Source organism: Myxine glutinosa, chromosome 4 (assembly GCF_964187855.1).
Source record: "Myxine glutinosa chromosome 4, kmMyxGlut1.1, whole genome shotgun sequence".
Taxonomy (NCBI): Eukaryota; Metazoa; Chordata; class Myxini; order Myxiniformes; family Myxinidae; genus Myxine; species Myxine glutinosa.
Window position 1 is genome coordinate 30,860,042 of NC_136264.1, and position 20,561 is coordinate 30,880,602.

The window sequence follows — 20,561 nt, forward strand, 5'->3', positions numbered from 1 at the left end:
CTTCGGGGTCTTTTGTGTATTTTGGGTCCTCGGGGTCTTTTGGGTGCTCTGGGTCTTTTAGGGTCCTCACGGTCTTTTGGGTCTTTAAAGAGCCCACGATGTATTTCACAATGAGTCGGCGAGTTATTGCCAACACCCTGAACAAATTCCAAATTCCTGCCCAAACCACTTCCAGTCAAATCTCAGGCCTTGCCAACTGGCGTGTTAAAGACTTAGTCAAAAAGCGTTGAACAGCTGACCCCACAACACGGTGAGAATAGTTGGGGTCATGATAATGGTTGTAGTGGAGGAAAAATATTGCTTATGAGGGGAAATTAAGCATAAAACATGTACCATCGGGTTCTTGGTCACCTCTCTTACCAAGGCCCTTCTCCCCCGATTGCTCAGTTTGGCCGGGCGGCCAGCTCTAGGAAGGGTCCTGGTTGTTCCAAACTTCTTCCATTTAAGAGTTATGGAGACCATTGTGCTCTTGGGAACCTTCAATGCAGCAGAAATTTTTTTGTAGGCTTCCCCAGATCTGTGCCTCAACACAATCCTGTCTCTGAGCTCTGCAGGCAATTCCTTCGACCTCATGGCTTGGTTTTTGCTCTGATATGCATTGTCAGCTGTGAGACCTTGTATAGACAGGTGTGTGCCTTTCCAAATCATGTCCAATCTATTGCATTTACCACAGGTGGACTCCAATCCAGGTGTAGAAACATCTCAACGATGATCAAGAGAAATGGGAGGCACCTGAGCTAAATTTTAAGTGTCATAGCAAAGGGTATGAATACTTATGTAAATGTGATATTTCAGGGTTTTCTTTTTAATAAATCGGCGAAAACTTTCTAAAATCCTGTTTTCTCTTTGTCATTATGGGGTATTGAGTGTAGATTGATGAGGGAAAAAATGAATTTAAACGATTTCAACATAAGGCTGCAACATAAAAAAATGTGAAAAAAGTGAAGGGGTCTGAATACTTTCTGAATGCACTGTATATATGTATGTATGTGTATATATATATATATATATATATATATATAGATATATATATATATATATATATATATATATATGTATATGTATATATATATATATATATATATATATATATTGTTATGGAACCCAACGTCGGCCTCTGTTCTCCTTATCGAGGGGGGATTAATCCCGTCGTCTATAACTGACCGACGTGGTCCCTGACGCTGCACAGCTACCCCCGAAGAGGCAGGTGCACAACCTCGTTCGTACCGCGGACAGATGTTAATTGCCGAGCGGTTTTAGCAACCGCGGCACGAACTATTAATAGAACTAGACCCGATCCTTAAACGTTGGCCAAAATCGCACCACATATACTCAATGGGGAAACCTCTGAAGCGACCGAATGTGAAGAAGAAGACGAAGGTAGGAAGAACAGGATTTATTATTATTTACACACAACTAAAGCAGAAGAGAAACAATCAAAGTAATATACAAGGAAATGGAGGAATCAGAAGGACACAGTGCAAATATTAATTTATATTATACAGTCTTAGTTAACCCCAGGGACAAGACACACAGAACAAACTCACGTACACTAATGGGGAAATTGCAGAGTGGATTGGCTGGAGGGATCAGAACGTTCAGGTGGGACCACAAAGCCTGGAAGGTTGAGCAGGGCGCACAGCAAGCAGGTCCTCTCCGGGCTAGGAGCGAGCAGGGCGGCGGCAGCACACGTATCTCGTCCTTCCTCGACACGCCTCGGGCTCTTTTGTCATCTGCTCCGGTCCTCTCTCAATTGTCTGACGCGTCTCTCTCCCTCCAATCCTCCTTTGGCACCACCTTCTTGGTATCTCTTGCTGTATCTCTCTTGCGCGATCGTCGCACGCTTGTCTCATACCTTCAGCGTGGGGGTGACACGCCCTCGTCGGTTTCGGTCCCGCCCTCCCCCGTGCTCCGTTTCGTGACCTTACATGGCAATGCCCCGGGCTTGTCTCCTTATTTGGGCATGGCGCCGAACGGTGCGCCCCTCGTGGCGAGCCACGGGCTTGTTTCCTTATTTGGGCATGGGGCTGAACAGCCCCGCCCCTTGTGGCGCGCCCTGGGCTTGCCTCTTCCCGGCGACCCCGCCCCTCCTGTTCAAACAGAGCCCGGAGCACATATTCACTATAGCAGCGAAATGAGAGGGCACGCACCCCACGCTTGTGAAACTGCTTTACCCAGAGATGGAGAGTTTGGCTGGGAAATGTAATTATTGAAGGGGAGCTATTCTTATTTGATTCGGTGCAATGGAGTGTCAACTAATGGAAGACACAGCCTTTAACTAACATAGAATAAGGGAATAACTATTTAGAGGTTCTAAAATTTGCTAGGTGTATGCGGTGAATTAACTAAGGGGACGACCATTGATCTTGGTTCTTAAAGGAGGTATTTACAACAATCATGACACTTACACAGGGTGATATTTTACAACAATTCTCAAATCCACAACACTGCACCCTCATCCTCCTAGGCACAACCTCGGGCCTATAAAACTTTAGCTTAATGTGGCACGTAGGTGTAATTCCCTCTACATTTAACCTGACCCTGAGTGCAACAATTTTAAAACACAGATAAGTATGTCCCTCTGCTGCATTGCACCCTATCTAACAGTTTCACACCCACAGCTAACCGAATTGCGGAATTATTTTCAAAACTAAACATTTACGGTGGGGGAGCATTATTTACATTGACATTATTTGACTATTTACAAAACGCAACCCAGGACCTGTGATTTTTCTTTTGGGGAAACAAAAAAAAGAAATTCCTGTTGGGAGGGAGGAGACAGCACACATTGCATCGATGCCCCAGCACCAATACACCAAAGCACCAATCGCCAAAAGCACCAAAAGCACCATTCGGTGCAACAGTCATCACAGTTCGTAATAAAAAAACACACAAGACAACAACTGGTGGTGGTCTTCCTTTTCGCTGCTGGGCCGATGTTCTTCCTGATGTTTTCTTGCTATTCTTTTCTTCATGCGGCCTATTTGGAAATAAAAATGAAGTGCACAAAACGTGTCCATTTTTATTTAGGGCCACAGGGGCCAACTAAGGGTGGTCCACCTGTGTGGCATAGGTGCCACCTTGCCGAGGTCCGCAAGCAAGACCCTGGGCCATCGTGGCCGGCTCCAGCAGAGGTGCCAGGCCCCAAAACGTGGGGTCCATAAAGTGGTGCTTGGCCGCAAGACGGCGGTCCATAAGTGGTGCATCAATGCAATGCATGCTGGTTGCGGGAGTTCTGGCACACCATGGCGGACTCCCGCATGCTCCCCTCGGTGCCCAGAGAGCACAGTCCTCGGGTGGGAGACAGGGGAACAGAAGACAGGTGAGTGAGGGGTAAGGTCACAAGGGTACACATCAAACAAGGCAATGCAAGGTGAGGTGCGTTTGGAGACTGAGCGGAGAAAAGCTCGTCCCTACCGTACGTCACTCCCCCTGTTACCTACTCTACCCTTGCCCATACCCCATATTTACAAAAATCTACACATTACAAATCCGTCACTACTGTCACGTCTTCCCCATATTTCCCCTATACCAAATTCGTCATAACAACCCCTCTAATCCAAATTTGCCATCACCAAACTCATCATCAATCCTCATAAGGAGGGAGAGATGGAACATCACACAATGTCACACCCACGTCATGATGCGTCTCATATTCCAAACATTTGCACAGAAAAATAACAAAACATGGCATGGTGTGGAGGTACGTCATCTCCTCAGGTGAGTGGATGTAGATGGTGCAAGGAGATTCCAATCCTATCTACCTTCTGAATGACATTAACACACTTTACACTACCCGGGGTCTACCCTGCCAACCCATTGGCCAACTTACTCTATGTGGTTTTAAGAACCAAATTCCCATTGACCAAACTGTGGTGCTTCATCAATTTGGGGTCTCACTCCCCCGATTCAACTCCCTGTGCCTTTGCACAATTTCCGGGCTGAGTCGTGTAGCTCTCCCAGCAGGTCTACCCACCTGCACACCTCCACCACTGTAGTTGCCTCCGAGCTTACCTGCTCCTCACCCTACCTATCTAACTGGGGAAGGCCCTCCTTGGCACTTACCCCACTCGGTGCCCTCTCTGGCACTGGGCTACCTGGGTCCGTCCTCCGGATCCTCGGGCCCCATCCACAACTCTAACGGCTCCCAGAGCCCACCTGCGGCCTCACCTGGCCGACATCCTCACAGTGGTGGAGTGCCCATTCAACTACACATACTAACAGGCCACACGCCCAGCCATTTCAACAACACTAATGCACCCATCCAAACACCATTCTTCCACCACGCACCACAGATGCCAATATCCAACCACAATTTACCTGTACCCTCTACCTAACACTTAAACTACCCTCCCCGGGTATTCGTGATAGGGGTCCACTCTTCCCCCATTCACACCTTCGCACCATCCACTCCACTCCACAGTTTCCACCCTACTCACTCCACGACCATCCATTCCATACTCCATATATTCCACACAACCATTCTCCATACACCTGCATTTGCACACCTGTGCAATCACTCCTACACCTGGTGCTTCCTGCACCCTCCTTCCTCCCTGGACCATTTGGTCAACACAACACTCAATCACCAATTACTCACCCATACACTTTTCACAATACACTTCTGAATAAACTTTCAATTCTCAAACAACCATTGCCTCAGGCACCCAGATTTTCCCACTCTCACACACACATCTCTGCCGAGCATTGCCCCGCAATTCCTCATTTGCTCGATATCAATACTCAAACACACGGCATCATCTGATCTACCTGGTTTCCCGCTAAAACTCGCGCTTCCCCGTCGCCCCTTACATTATTGCACTCCCTCGTCATTATCATCCAACTACCCTCTCTATGTCCCCACTACCTGTCCAATGTCGCTACTTAAACTTACCGTTACCTATGGTCATTTCTAGGTCCCTATACATTATCCAAACCCTCCCGGGCTAGTTTTCACTGCCAAACCCCATAAACCTATAGCTCCTTTGCCCCCCGTATGTGAGGGATGGCAGAGTTGCCATCCCACTACATCGGGTATCTCTCACTACAAATTTTGCTCATCCAATTCCAGTCAATCAAAAATTTCCAATCACAGCCAATCCTTCTACCAATCATCAAATTCTGCCAATCCTATTCACTATTCTAAATTTCGGATCAAAACACTATCATCATCACAGTCCACTATATCCGAGCTTCGGTGCGTGATGACATCATTAAACTCGGCTTCGCAAAGCCGAGCAATGAATTCGGGTGGTTTGGTCGCCTGCAGGTTGAATCCGTCCGGCATTCGGTTCAAGGGGGGGGGGGGGGGGGGGTTTGATCGGGCCGAGATTCCACGCACCATCTCGGCGTGGCACCTTGCGGCCCCCGGCCCGATGGCTCAATCTCGCCCGGTCGGAACCCCGCCCCCACCACCCAGGGGGCACCGTTCCGCTTCCTCCTACTTGCCCTTGAACCGGACCGGTCGCCTTGCCCGACAAGGCCCGGACTCGACCGTGCAGGGCCGGGCCAGGCCCGAATCGGCAACGACGCTTCGAAGAGAAGCGATGCAGCACCGATCTGCGCCGGGCCTAGCATCCAACAAAGCACACCGCGCCCCGAGTGCTCGCCTCGGCTATCCGTCGCCCTAACTGCTAACCCGGTTAACGTTGACGCCTTACTCGCATGCCCACATGCACACGCGACCCTTTTGACACTCACAAAACCCGGCGTCTCGGCGCCTCCAGTGCATCCCACACACTCCGTCCATTCCACCACCGCACTCCCTGTTACACACCACACCTCTCGCGCACCCTCTTGCGCACACTCGCCGTTCGCACACTTCGGCCCACACCTCTCCTCCGTTACGTCCTCCGTAACACCCACCATGGGCGTGCACTCGTGCATCCACCCACTAACACGCTCCGATGTGCCCTCCCGCACACGCGCCACAACCAACTCAGGTGTGCTCCCTCGCACACGTTCGACCATTCCAGGTGTGCATTCTCGCACACTCTTGCCGTTCAGCCCATACGTGCATCCTCGCACCCGCTCCACCACCAACTCACTCCCCGAGTCACTCTCACCCTCGCACGTACACTCCGTCGTGCATTCTCGCTCGCACTCGGTATCACTCCCACACTTTATAACACGCTCACTCTTTGACGCACACTTTTTCCTCACACGCGCGCCATTTCCACTCACACGGGACCCTTCACCAACGCCCGGGTGCCATATCGATCCCAATTGCGCGACAATTCTCTTCGCGCCAAACACTCTGCCAAAAAACCTCTTAGCGCCATATACAGCCCATCTCACCTTCGGGGTTCTTCTTCCTCCCTGCACCAACACCTGCAAATCTTTATAAGGATTATGAAGCACAGCATCGTGATGTGAGCACGGACTTTGTACAGTTTCCATTCCTTCCTCCAACTGCTGGGCTACCTCCGTCGTCTTTTCAATTTTAATTATGCCCACTACTGCTTTTTCTTTATTCACGACGACGACCGCTGGCTTTATTAAAATTCCCTCTTCGACCTCAGCGGTCGCCGGCTGCCCCATACCCCGGGTCGCGATTTCTACCCCGGTCTAGTTACCTGTGCTTTTCTCCACTTCGCCCAACCAGTGCTCCTCGACCCGCTTTACCTTGTTGTGCAACGATGTGCCCCTCCCGCTCAACCTGCGGTCAACCTCCCTCTCGGCTTCCCTTCCCTCATATTCGGCTTGCCTCCTCGCCAACCCCTCATTAATTTATTTGGCTTGGCCAACTATGCCCCCCAGTTTGTCCCCTAATCTGCTTCCGAATCCCTCAAATTTGCTTCCGAGTCCCCCCAATTTGCTTCCGAGTCCCTCCAATTTGCTTCCGAGTCCCCCGATTTGATTGCCCAACCGTTCACTGGTACCCCTCGCTTCGTCCCTCATTGCTCCCATACTGTTTTCCATTCGTTCCAATTGTTCTCCCATCCCCATTTGCACGGCGGCCTGCAGCTGCGCAATGAGGGCTTGCACGTCTATCCCTCCCACTTGCACCGCGGATGCGGCCACCACGGCGCCGCCATCCTGTGCCTCTGCAACCAAGTGCGCGAGGGCGCCATCTTGCGCACCTGATACCCCCGCAACCACATCTTCATTTCTCTCCTCCTCCATTTCCTCCCTCTGGTCCTGGGTTACCCCTAACCCCTCTTCTAATTCCCCCACCGGCATCCTGTCGCCTTGATCATCCATGGCGCGATTTTCAAATTTGGAATTTAAAATTAAATTTTGGCCGCTCTAAATTTTGAGCACGCTAGGCGCGCTTCAGGTCCGAATCCCACTCCCGACACCAATTGTTACGGCCAATAGTACAATTGGTGTCCAAAATTTGGGCTAAATTAATTTAGTCCCAGGTCCGAATACGACACTCCTGACACCAATTGTTACGGAACCCAACGTCGGCCTCTGTTCCCCTTATCGAGGGGGGATTAATCCCCTCGTCTATAACTGACCGACGTGGTCCCTGACGCTGCACAGCTACCACCGAAGAGGCAGGTGCACAACCTCGTTCGTACCGCGGACAGATGTTAATTGTCGAGCGGTTTTAGCAACCGCGGCACGAACTATTAACAGAACGAGACCCAATCCTTAAACGTTGTCCAAAATCGCGCCACATATACTCAATGGGGAAACCTCTAAAGCGACCGAATGTGAAGAAGAAGACGAAGGTAGGAAGAACAGGATTTATTATTATTTACACACAACTAAAGCAGAAGAGAAACAATCAAAGTAATATACAAGGAAATGGAAGAATCAGAAGGACACAGTGCAAATATTAACTTATATTATACAGTCTTACTTAACCCCAGGGACAAGACACACAGAACAAACTCACGTACACTAATGGGGAAATTGCAGAGTGGATTGGCTGGAGGGATCAGAAGGTTCAGGTGGGACCACAAAGCCTGGAAGGTTGAGCAGGGCGCACAACAAGCAGGTCCTCTCCGGGCTAGGAGCGAGCAGGGCGGCGGCAGCACACGTATCTCGTCCTTCCTCGACATGCCTCGGGCTCTTTTGTCATCTGCTCCGGTCCTCTCTCAATCGTCTGACGCGTCTCTCTCCCTCCAATCCTCCTTTGGCACCACCTTCTTGGTATCTCTTGCTGTATCTCTCCTGCGCGATCATCGCACGCTTGTCTCATACCTTCAGCGCGGGGGTGACACGCCCTCGTCGGTTTCGGTCCCGCCCTCCCCCGTGCTCCGTTTCGTGCCCTTATATGGCAATGCCCCGGGCTTGTCTCCTTATTTGGGCATGGCGCCGAACGGTGCGCCCCTCGTGGCGAGCCACGGGCTTGTTTCCTTATTTGGGCATGGGGCTGAACAGCCCCGCCCCTCATGGCACGCCCTGGGCTTGCCTCTTCCCGGCGACCCCGCCCCTCCTGTTCAAACAGAGCACGGAGCACATATTCACTATAGCAGCGAAATGAGAGGGCGTGCACCCCACGCTTGTGAAACTGCTTTAGCCAGAGATGGAGAGTTTGGCTGGGAAATGTAATTATTGAAGGGGAGCTATTCTTATTTGATTCGGTGCAATGGAGTGTCAACTAATGGAAGACACAGCCTTTAACTAACATAGAATAAGGGAATAACTATTTAGACGTTCTAAAATTTGCTAGGTGTATGCGGTGAATTAACCAAGGGGACGACCATTGATCTTGGTTCTTAAAGGAGGTATTTACAACAATCATGACACTTACACAGGGTGATATTTTACAACAATTCTCAAATCCACAACAATATATATATATATATATATATATATATATATATATATATATATATATATATATATACATATATATATATATATATATATATATATATATATATATATATATATATATATATATATATATATATATATATATATATATACAATATACAGTCAAACCTGCCTTAGTGACCACCTTTACAGAACGATCACCTGTTCATGGTGGCCACTTAAATTTACCCCGCAGAGAAAAGGTGTGTTAAATAACCTGTACAGAACAATCACCTGTCTAACACAACCAGCGACCACCTGATTTGCTTCCCTTCGTAAACTCACACCTGTACACAACGGTCATTGATTCCATTGTAAATCGGTAAATTCAGTCATCTTTCCAAGCATAAAATTGTTTTCACACAAAACACACCGACAGGTCTCTGCGATCAGTACCCGAGTTCAGACTGGGTGGTGTAATGGTTAGAGCGTCTGCTCTGCATCTGAGAGGTCGGAATTTGAACCGCGACCTAGTCATACCAAAGACTTTAAAAATAGTACATGCTGCTCCCTTGCTTGACGGTCAGCATTTAAAAAGGTAGAGCACAGACAAACAACGCTGGGAAGAAAACAATGCCACCTAGTATAGACCGATCCGATAAGAACGATCGTGCCCCCTTCACCGATAGGCGGCGTCTTGCGTCCGCCATTACTGGGAGGCGTCCCGATCCAAACTTAACTCCAGCTGGCTGCGCCAGCACAACTATCATCGCGATCGTACATGAAAAGTGTCCGTGATAATCGTTCTCAAGTGTTTCTCCATACACGTGGAGCGGTCGTGGACACCTGGCACCTGAAGGCACACGATACAAACCCCGTTTTCGGTGATATCGCCGGGTGCCGAAGGTGCACGGCCATGCCGCCCTGAAGGTACCTGGCACCTGGGGGACCCCGGTTTCCACTTCCACCTGCACCAAACCTATTTTGTTAGCAACCGCGTACCCTATACTATGCCATGCCGAGCCCCCTTCCGCCTAAGCCCCAAGTTTCTCGACCAGTACGATAACGACTCCTCTGACCGACCCGACTAGGTGCCCCTCCCTTCATCGACTCCTTCATACGGCCAGGTTTTGGCGGCCGTACCACAGCCGCCCTGCATGGATTCTTCCCTCAGAGTCCACCTCCGCCCGGGCCGGCCACCTCTGGCAACTATGGCTAGGCCCCGAGTGGCCGCTGCCGAGCCCCAAGTTCCTTGATCACTAGGGTCGCGACTCGTCTGGCAGACCCGACTGGGCCTCCGTCCCTTCGCGCGGGCCGCCTCACCGGCTCCTTATGGCTTCATCGACTCTTCCATACGGCCAGGTCACGGCGGGTGTATCACTGCCGCCCCGCGTGGATTCTTCCCTCAGAGTCCACCTCCGCGTGGGCCGCCGCACCGGCTCCTCACCGGTCGTATAGCTCGGTGGACCGGTCGTATCGTCCACTATTCCATCTTCTCCGATGAATCTAACAAACAAATATATTTTGTATCGATATTCTTTTGGCAAAATGAACTGAGACCGGTAACTGCATGTAATCTGAACGCTGGAGAGCAAGCCGAATGAAGCGGACGCCTCCCAACTATGGCGGCGTCTATAGAGGGCGCCCGTCCATTGAACCCTCCATCGGATCGGTCGATAACTGATGAAAAAAGTGCCACCATTGATGACGTCACTGGTAGCCTGTGCGTCACTTCCCCGAAGCTCAGTGGTGGTGCTTTTATCGATTAATATTCCTTGTGGTGTCTCGTTTGTTGTAAAGTATCTCGACAAACTACGATCAATTGTCGTACGCGTTTATTCACTCTGCCGTTCAAGGCCCGATTCACAGCAGCGCCATCCGAGCTCTGGCGTAGGGATACAACCCGGTCCCGGTGTGGGGATACAACGGTGAACATTTGCACTGCATACATGACATCCTCCCCTTTAAGTCCAAAATTACCAAGAGCAATACGTGCTAGATTTCCAGAATTGACATTTCAAAAGCAACATTTCCAAAACATGTGAAAATATGTGTGCAAACGGTTATGAGAATAATGAAAATACATGAAAATAGAACATGTGTCAACGTGAAAAAAAAACATCTTCAAAGATTCAACCGGTCGGGTGCTTTTCTCTCATGCATTGAGCGTCGCGGTGTACCAGTGGATACAGAGTCCGAGGTGATTCCTTTGGGTCGCGGTGTACCAGTGGATACAGAGTCCGAGGTGATTCCTTTGGTCTCCACGAAGGGTGTAGCGTTTGCAGAGGTTTTCGGGGCATCCGAGCCGGCTGGAGCGGCCACGACGATCTCCGGCAGTGGCGGGTCGAACTGTTGTCCTGACTGTGACGATGCTACAGGCTCCATCGACTCACAGTGACGGTAGGTTATGTGGTCCTGATGTCGACGAATTTCGCGGCCGTCCTGCAGGCGAATCACACTGGACAGTGGACCTGGCTTCTCGATGATGTCCCCCGGTAGCCACGTCGCACCTGCACCAAAATTTCGGGCAAACACTGGATCCCCAATGTTGATACATCGACTGTTGGACGTCTTATCGTGCACCAACTTTTGATTAAGCTGGCTCTGATAAACATTTGATGATATGTCTGGTTTGAGATTGTCAAGTGTCGATCTCAAGTGTCGTTTCATCAATAACTCAGACCGGTTGTTGATTGTTGTTGTTGTTGCACCGGTTGTTGATTGTGGCGTGATACGGTATTTGAACAGGAGACGAGACAGCTTTGTTTCCAGGGTTCCCTCCTGAAGTTTCTGCAATCCGGATTTGATGATTCCCATGGATCGTTCGGCCAAGCCATTTGAAGCCTGGTGATGTGGGCTGACAAACTTATGTTTGATGCCGTTCCGATGTGTGAACTTGGCAAACTCGGTACTGGAAAAACACGAACCGTTATCACTCACGATCATCCTGGGCAGACCATGAGTGGCGAAACAGCGTCTGAGTCTTTCGATGACAATGGCTGACGTAGTACCACGCGTCACATAGGCATCAATCCATTTTGTGTGCGCGTCCGTAATTATTAGAATCATGCTGCCGTTAATAGGCCCGGCATAATCGAGATGTAGGCGATGCCACGGTTCACTGGGCCATTCCCAGGGATGCAGTGGCGCTTTCGCAGGTGTATTCCGGGTGCTCTGGCAGGGGTAACAATGTCGAACATGATGTTCGATATCAGCATCAAGATTCGGCCACCACACATAGTTTCTGGCGAGTGACTTCATCTTCACAATCCCGGGGTGACAGTCATGGATTTCATCCATGACCCTGGAACGCAGATTTTTCGGGATCACGACACGACATCCCCAGAGTACGCAACCATTTTCCACGCTGAGTTCGTTTTTACGTGCTTTAAAAGCCGCAAAATCTGGGTCACCCTCAGGTAGCAAATGCCATCCAAGCTGTACAGCCTGGACAGTTCTGGACAGAACGGGGTCTCGTCGAGTATGAGTGCGGATCTGGCCGGAATCGACAGCACAATCTTCCAGATGATCCATCAGTGCGATAATGGATCCTGGTGTAGGCGAATCATCAACGGATTCTGGAAGGGGTAACCGACTCATGGCATCTGCATTTGTGAAAGACGAACCGGGCTTATAACATATGGTGTAGTCATAAGCAGCGAGAAACAGGGACCAGCGGATGATCCTGGGCGGTAGTGTGTCAGATGTCGCCTTAGTTGAACCAAACAGACTGATCAGCGGCTTGTGATCAGTGCGAATCGTGAAATGATGTCCAAGAAGGTACTGGCGAAATTTGCCGACGCCGAAAACGATTCCCAATCCTTCCTTGTCAAGTTGGGAATAGTTATTCTCTGCCGGGGACAACGTTCTGGATGCAAATGCAACCGGTCTTTCCGTACCATCAGGCATCACGTGTGATAATACACTCCCCACTCCATACCGACAGGCATCGCATGTCAGCACAAGATCCTTCTCTGGATCAAAATGAACGAGAACATTGGACGATTTGAGCAGATCCTTAGAGGTCTGGAATGCTGATTGTTCAGTAGACCCCCAGCTCCAGGAGACTCCTTTCCTCAAAAGCCGATAAAGGGGGCCCAAAACGTCGGTCACATTCGGGATGTAACGACCATAGAACTGAAGCAAACCGAGGTATGACTTCAGTTCGGTCACATCTCGTGGAGAAGGAGCATCCTTGATAGCTCGGACTTTCTCATCTGTCGGGTGTAGACCCTCGGCATCAATCGTATGACCCAGGTACGTGACTGATGGCACCATAAACTTGCACTTGTCTCGACGCAAACGTAGGCCGGAGTCCGAAATCTTCTTCAGAACTCTCTCCAGGTTCTGTAGATGTTCCGCGTCCGTACGACCAGTAACCAGAATATCATCCTGGTAACAAACGACGTTGCGTTCGGCGGCAAACAAACTGTCCATGACACGCTGATAAATTCCAGGTGCAGATTTCACTCCAAAACTAAGTCAGTGGTACCTGTACAACCCACGATGCGTGTTGATGGTAAGATACTGTTTTGAATTCTCGTCCAAGCAGAGCTGTAGATAGGCGGATTTGAGATCGAGTTTCGTAAAAGCCTTGCCTCCCGTGAGACGAGCATAGAGGTCTTCGATCCTCGGGATTGGATATTTATCCAATGAAGAACACCTGTTCACAGTCATTTTATAATCTCCACATATGCGGATGGACTGGTCCGATTTTATGACCGGAACGATGGGCGCCGCCCATTCGGTATACTGGATTTGCTCGATGATCCCCAGATTTTCAAGATGATCCAGTTCCTTGTCAATCCGCTCACGCACGGCGAAAGGGACTGGGCGAGCCCTGCAAAATATAGGATTGGCATCCCGGTCAACCCTGAGTTTAGCCGTATGTCCTTTCAAGGTTCCAAGCTCATCCTTGAAGACATCCGGGTATGTATCCAGCACATTTTTGAGTGTGTATGCTGCGGTAGGAGAAACGTTGGCTGCCCGGAGTTGATGAATGCTTTCCCACTTCAGTCGAATTATGCTCAACCAGTTCCTGCCGAGTAAGGAAGGGCCCTTTCCAGGAATGACGATCAGGGGTAGGTGAAACTCACGGTTATCGTAGCCCACCGTGACGTCACATGTACCGCAGGGAACAATCTTCTCACCTGTATAGGTGGAGAGTCCATAGGTAGTAGGTTTCAGATGGGGTCAGTCAGCATCACTCCACAGGTTTGTGAAAACAGCATGGCTGATGAGCGAGACGGCTACACCAGTGTCGACCTCCATTTGCAATGGTCGATTGTTGACGACAACATTGGCAAGAAGAGGGTCCCGCCTATGGTGAGAATCAATATGAAGCAGGTCATACGATTCTGAGTTGTCGGAAACAGAGCTCACCTGGTCAAGCTCGGGTTCCTCCGAACCGATAAACTGATGAATCTTGTCAGCAGCTTTTCCTTTTCCCGATTTGCGAGTGATGCAAGCTGGAGCAATATGGCCAGTTTTCGAACAGAAATGGCAGGTGGCATCTTTGAACCGACACGTCTCCGGAGGGTGCTTTCCGTTGCACCGAAAACAGTTGTTGTGGGTTTGAGACTGCACTGGCTTCTGACGAGGAGCCTTGTTCCAACGTGGCTGAACATGCTCCAACCGATTCACAGCAGGGCTGGTACCAGATGAGCGAGTGGCACCGATGCTTGTAGCGTTGCGTTCAGCACTTTCCATGGAAATGGCGGTGTCTCTGGCATTTTGGAACGTCAGTCTTCTCTCAGCAAGCAGGCGTCTACGAGTGCGGTCATCGGACATGCCAACCACCAGCAAATCACGAAGCATGTCATCGATCGTGTCCCCAAACTCACACAGATGTGACAGTTTTTTGAGGTGTGCAATGAAGTCTGCGATCGACTGACCTTGCTGCTGTCTGCACATGTAAAAATTAAACCGACACAGGATGACTGAAAGAGATGGATTGCAATGTTCCTTCAAAGCGGCCTTGAGCTCTGCATACGTGAGCTCCTGGATTGTCCGAGGCCGAATCAGGTTTTTAACGAGTGTGAACGTCTCACCTCCGCAAACGGACAGGAAGACGGCCTTCATCCGGCCTTCGGTCGCGATGCCGTTCGCCTCGAAGTAGAAAGACAACCGCTCAGAATACGTGTCAAAATCCCCCTCATGAGGGTCGAATTCATTGATATGGCCGAAAGATGTCATGGTCTAGATCCCATCCTCGTCGCCATGTAAAGTATCTCGACAAACTACGATCAATTGTCGTATGCGTTTATTCACTCTGCCGTTCAAGGCCCGATTCACAGCAGCGCCATCCGAGCTCTGGCGTAGGGATACAACCCGGTCCCGGTGTAGGGATACAACGGTGAACATTTGCACTGCATACATGACATTTGTATATCCATGTGTGTAAGATATGTGAGTGGCAGCTCCATTACGAGCCGTATATCTTATTTAAAAACAAAAATTGCGTTTCGGTGAACGGAACTTCTGGGTTCCATGTTTCAGTGCATTTGCCTTTTCTCGTTCATTAATTCTGTACGCTCATTTACTATGTATGTTCTGATCTGGGTTGAGTTTTCAAATCTTTAAATTCGACTCAGTTTTCAGTGTGATAACAAAACTCAAATTTGACCTCGTGAGATATTAGTTAACACTTGAGAAAATAATTAAAAGAGTAAACTGGAACGATACTTGGTGGAGAGCATACCCCCGCCAGGCCGAACAGTTTACATTTTGTATCCACTGATACGCCCGATCCGGATTCGAATCTTCACCAAAGTTGAATGGAGTCTTCCTTATCGCACACCCAACATGTCCACCAAGTTTCGGCCAAATCTGTCCATAACATTTTGAGATATCGAGATTTGACGGTGTTGGCGTATTTCTTTTTGGTGAAGAATCACTTAAAAATTGTAGTTTGCGGATCCGGATCCAGGTCCTTGCCAAAATATAATCGATTCGTCCTCGTTGCACACCCAACATGCCCACCAAATTTCGGCCGAATCCGTCCACAACTTTTTGAGATATCCTGCTATATATCGGTTTTTGCCGTATCTCCCAATGGTGAAGAATCACTTAAAAAGATTCTCGGATCCAGATCCGGATCTTCACCAAAATCTAATAATTTCGTCCGTGTCACATACCCAACCTCTCCAACACATTTGGACCGAATCTGTACACAACTTTTTGAGAGATCGTGTTGATAGACAGACAGACAGAGGTGAACACATGACCTCCATCCACCTCCGGTGGCAGAAGTAATTAGAGGTCACATGAGAGAGGAAAGCGAGATAAGTGGAAGAGAGAAAACATCACATACTTTTAACTCAAGATACGATGCGCCAAATGATTTTCAAAGGGCACATGACGTTTGACCTGTTGAACCCAAACATAAGTGAGTTCATCTTTGTATCGCAGTCCATACTTGTACCGAGTTTGGTTGAAATGCCTTCTGTCGTTATTGCGGTAACAAATATTTTCAATTAAAGGTCACATGACCACAAACCTTTGACCTTTTAAACCCCAAATCTAATCATGTCATCCTTGCATCATATTACATGCGTACAACAGAGGCTGCAGGTTTGCGAGAGGTACTGGGTCAGAGGGGATTGTGGAAGTGAAGAGGGTGGATAGAAGGAGAATGGATAAACTAAGGTAGGAGATTGGTGTGCAGATGAGCTCGACGTGGAGATTGGAGAAACGCCGACTGAGATGGACTGGACACTTGGTGCGGATGGGGGAAGAGAGAATGGCAAAGAGAGTGGATAGGTTGAGGAAACAAGGTAGAAGGACAAGAGGTAGATCATGGTTGAGAAGGAAGCATTGTGTGAGGAGGGATATCAGTAAGGTGGGAGCGGTTGGAGAGTGGAGAGAATTGGCTGAGGACAGAGGGTATCATGGAGGAGTATCGTGGTCAATGTAGGGCAGGAGCTGGGTGTCATCGGACCTCACCTCTTATAAAGGGAAAAGGAGGAGAACAACAACAACTTAACCAAGTTTGGTCAAATTCCCTTCAGCGGTTAATAGGTTATTGCAGTCAAGAGCATCGGTTACGCGTACACGTACAGATGGAAGGACAACCTGAAAACACAATGCGTCCGGAGAAATCCGAGGTGCTGTATCTTATCAATCTGTCCCTTATCAATCTGTCCCTTATCAATCTGTCCCTTATCAATCTGTCCCTTATCAATCTGTCCCTTATCAATCTGTCCCTTAATCAATCTGTCCCTTATCAATCTGTCCCTTATCAATCTGTCCCTTATAAATCTGTCCCTTATCAATCTGTCCCTTGTCAATCTGTCCCTTATCAATCTGTCCCTTATCTCACCACTCTCCTCCACAAAACTATTTTCATTTCTCCTTTTAGCACAACCATTAAACACATTTACACAAGAGCTAATCCACCTCCCAATCCTCACGTTATTTCCAATGACGTGGTTTTCATGCGTGGAACTTTGGTTCAAGCTGAGGATACCAAAGACAAGGAAGACGATGGCACCGGAATCTACAAGAGGGCGGGAAGCAGGCGGGCCACAGCCCGGCCCATCCGAGCAGGGGTTATAGCCACGGAGGGAAAGGGGTGGACGTGGGGCAGCTGGGGTGGAACATGGGATGAGAGAATAGTAAAAAATAGTTAGCTCCTGAATGGGAATGGCTGAAATGACATCACGAGCGTAATGTTTGCTAAACCGCTTTTCGAGCCTCACACCTCCAGCAGCATATGGCACGTAGAAGGCCTGGCGGTTGGGTCCTTTAGCGGTGGGAGCCACCATGCAGCCTTGGGGCCCGAGGCACACACGGCTGTTAAAAGGAAATCTTCTCGTCTGTGCAAAAAACAATCGCCTGCGGGCCCGACAGAGGCAGATTAACATTTTTTGGGGCCCTGGGCACAAATAAATATTTAGACGCAAAAAATTCCCCAAAAACACGAATACACGAAATCTTGTGCATTATTCTGTCTGTTTGTCAGTTTGGTCTATTTGCCTGTTTGTATGTCAATGCCTAAAGGTCACAATTTTAAACCGATTTTTACGAAACTTCATCAAATGGTCGAGTTGGCCATAAGGAAGAAGCCTATTGATTTTGAGGTCAAAAGTTAACAATTTTGTTGAATTTCTAAAATCCTCAATTTTCATCCGATTGACTTGAAATTTGAGGGGATTTGCATGTCAGGTCACTGAATTCAACCACCAATTATTTTTAAGGTCAACATAGGCCAAAGGTCAACAACTTAATTTAGGGATTTCACAAGTATCGTGATATGCACGACAGATTTTTTGTTTGCCTGTTTGTATGTCAATCGTCTACAGGTCACAATTCGAAACCGATTGTCGTGAAACTTTGCCAAGTCGTAGAGGTAGTCACAACTGAGAAGCCTATTGATTTTGAGGTCAAAGGTCATCTTGAGTTCAAATCCCTAAAATTGTCATTTTTCATCTGATTGCTGTGAAAGTTGAACATCATTTGTAGATTGGGTCACTGAATTGGGAAATCAACTATTTTTGAGGTCAAAAGGTCAAATGTCAACTCTAGGTCAAACTTCTAAAATAATCAATTTTCATCTGAAAAATAATCAATTTTCATCCGATTGACCCTAGTGGGTCAATGGAGTTTGTACTTTGGACCTCATATTTTGTAGAGAGCTGATCCCCACACAGAGCATGATACTTCCAACGAAGAATCAATCTTTGATTAAGATTGTCAATTATAATGTTAATGAAATGGACAATTTGATGTATCCATGGCAACTTTTTATGTTGGGGAGGGGTGGATTTTGCAAGTATCGTGCTCTGCGTAACGTCTTCTTGTTTGTTTGTTTGATTGACTGTGAACAAAATATCTCAAAATTTTGTGGAGGGATTCGGACAAAACTTGGTGGGCAGGTTGGGTGTGTGACAAGGAAGAAGTATTTCGATTTTGGTGAATATTTGAATCCGGATCTGGATCCGATAGATTTTTAAGTGATTCTTCACCATTGATAGGGAAAAAAACAAAATATGTCGCATGATATCTCAAAAAAATGTGGATGACATGACAAAACTTGGTGGCGAGTTCGGTAGGTGGTAAGAACAAGCCGATTCCATTTTGGTTCAGGTCCGAATCCTGATCTGACCTATCAGTGGGATACAAAAAGTAAACGATGTGTTTATCACCACTCACAAGGTGATATGTTTTGTGGGTAAAGTGAAAAACCACCCTCGGTCACATCTCGAAACATTGTGGACCACAATCGGGGCACGTGCCCGGTGTGCCCGTGCGTTAATCCGCCACTGGGGCCCCGACACACAGGAACAGGTATTGGTCATATGCGCCAAAATGTATACACCAAGTAGCTCTGCCTTGGCCTGTTGACCCAGAATGCTCCGAGATGTGCATTTAGCTTTGTGTGCGACACTGAAACTAAGCAATCTATCCCTGATCTCACCAGGGTTTCTCTAATGTTATACAACAGAAATGCTTTGCAGCTATTATATTCATTTGGAGAATCCCCATGACAAATTAGAAGCACTTTATTATGAAATTCCTCAGCAGTTCCTCGGATTTCTTTCACTTCAGCCCTTTGAATTCGCTTTGGGTCATGCCTGTACTTCTCTCTACTGTTAGAAATGAAGGATCATTATTTCATTGTCATTTTGCATCATGCTCTCCAAAAGCATTATCACTTCATCAAAACGTCTTCAATCTTCATTATCAAAAAGTTTTTTTCTGTATTTTTTTCCTGTGCCTCCAATGTGTGTGGCTGTGTGCATGCGTCTGTGTGTCTCCTCCATAACTCCAAAATCATGAAACGTGGCGGCCCAAAACTTTTTATGCATCCTAAGGGAGCTCCGAGGGAGTGCATGAGTGAAAACTGGGTTTTTGGGTAAATTTAAACACCCCTTTTGAAGTTAATTAACGGGGTGCTCATCATAAAAAAACAAAAACAGGCTTACCCTTGTAAGGCCAAAAGCAGGCCCGCTTTCCCCTCGCAGGAGTCTTAAGCCGCCATTTTGTTTTGGCCTGCTCAAAACTACCTGGTCTTGGAAAAGGCCACAACTGTTTTTGTACGATAAAGCACTCATCATCAAATGCCTGATCTTCATACCTACGTATTGCTAATCGCTTGCCAAGCCAGCGGTTCCTAATCAACTGTTTCGTTGGAGTGCTTCCTTGAGTGCTTAAGCCACTTGGCGAGCGCTCTATAAGCTGTTTGGTAATGGAAGGCACCCCTGTTTCACCATTCTCTTCCCTTTCCATTTGTTTTCTTTGACTTTTTGCTTAAATATTTGTAATGAACATGCTCAAATCTGAGTGCCATTTTTCGAAATTTGTCTGTTTGCAAGCCATGGCAATATAGTCTACAGAGGTCCTTTTTTCAGAGATACAGCCCTTTTTCGGGTCAGGTATGAGAGGCCATATTCACTAAATTTAAATCGATAATATTTTTTTACACGAGATTGCATGGCTTCATCTTTTAGTGTGATCTACTTTCATTTAACATGTTATTTCCTTTCATTAGGAGCTTGGAGCGATGTTATCTTCTATATAAAAGCAAATGAGACGTTGTTTGCTTGTTTGTGACCCAACTCCTCTGAGCTCCCAAGGTTAATCATGACGAAACTTTATAGGATCTCATTTTTTGCACGATACACCTTACTAGGGGTTTTAAACTGTCATTTTCTCACAATTCACAACTTAGAAACACACAGGCCACCACCTGTGGGAGTCCGGGAAGGGGTGGGAGTCCGGAGCCAGGGGAGGGGGGGGGGAGGAGGGAAAGAGGAGGGAGAGATAGGGGTGGGATGGTAGTCCAGAGGGTGGAGGAGGTTAGGTTTGGAAGAAGCATGGAAATGGGTGGGATGAGGGAGGGGAAAAGT

The 20,561-nt window shown here is 48.1% G+C and overlaps 1 protein-coding gene across 1 annotated transcript in view; it reads right to left on the reverse strand.

Moving 5' to 3' along the window:
• Window positions 1–20,561, reverse strand: part of LOC137425829 (protein dispatched homolog 3) — a 348,370-nt gene that overhangs the window by 36,193 nt on the left and 291,616 nt on the right. The window contains exons 8-9 of the mRNA XM_078775594.1: window positions 17,414–17,547; window positions 17,124–17,299 (exon numbers count right to left, since the gene is read on the reverse strand). Coding sequence (XP_078631720.1) covers window positions 17,124–17,299; window positions 17,414–17,547 — 310 coding nt within the window. The remainder of the gene's footprint in view (window positions 1–17,123; window positions 17,300–17,413; window positions 17,548–20,561) is intronic.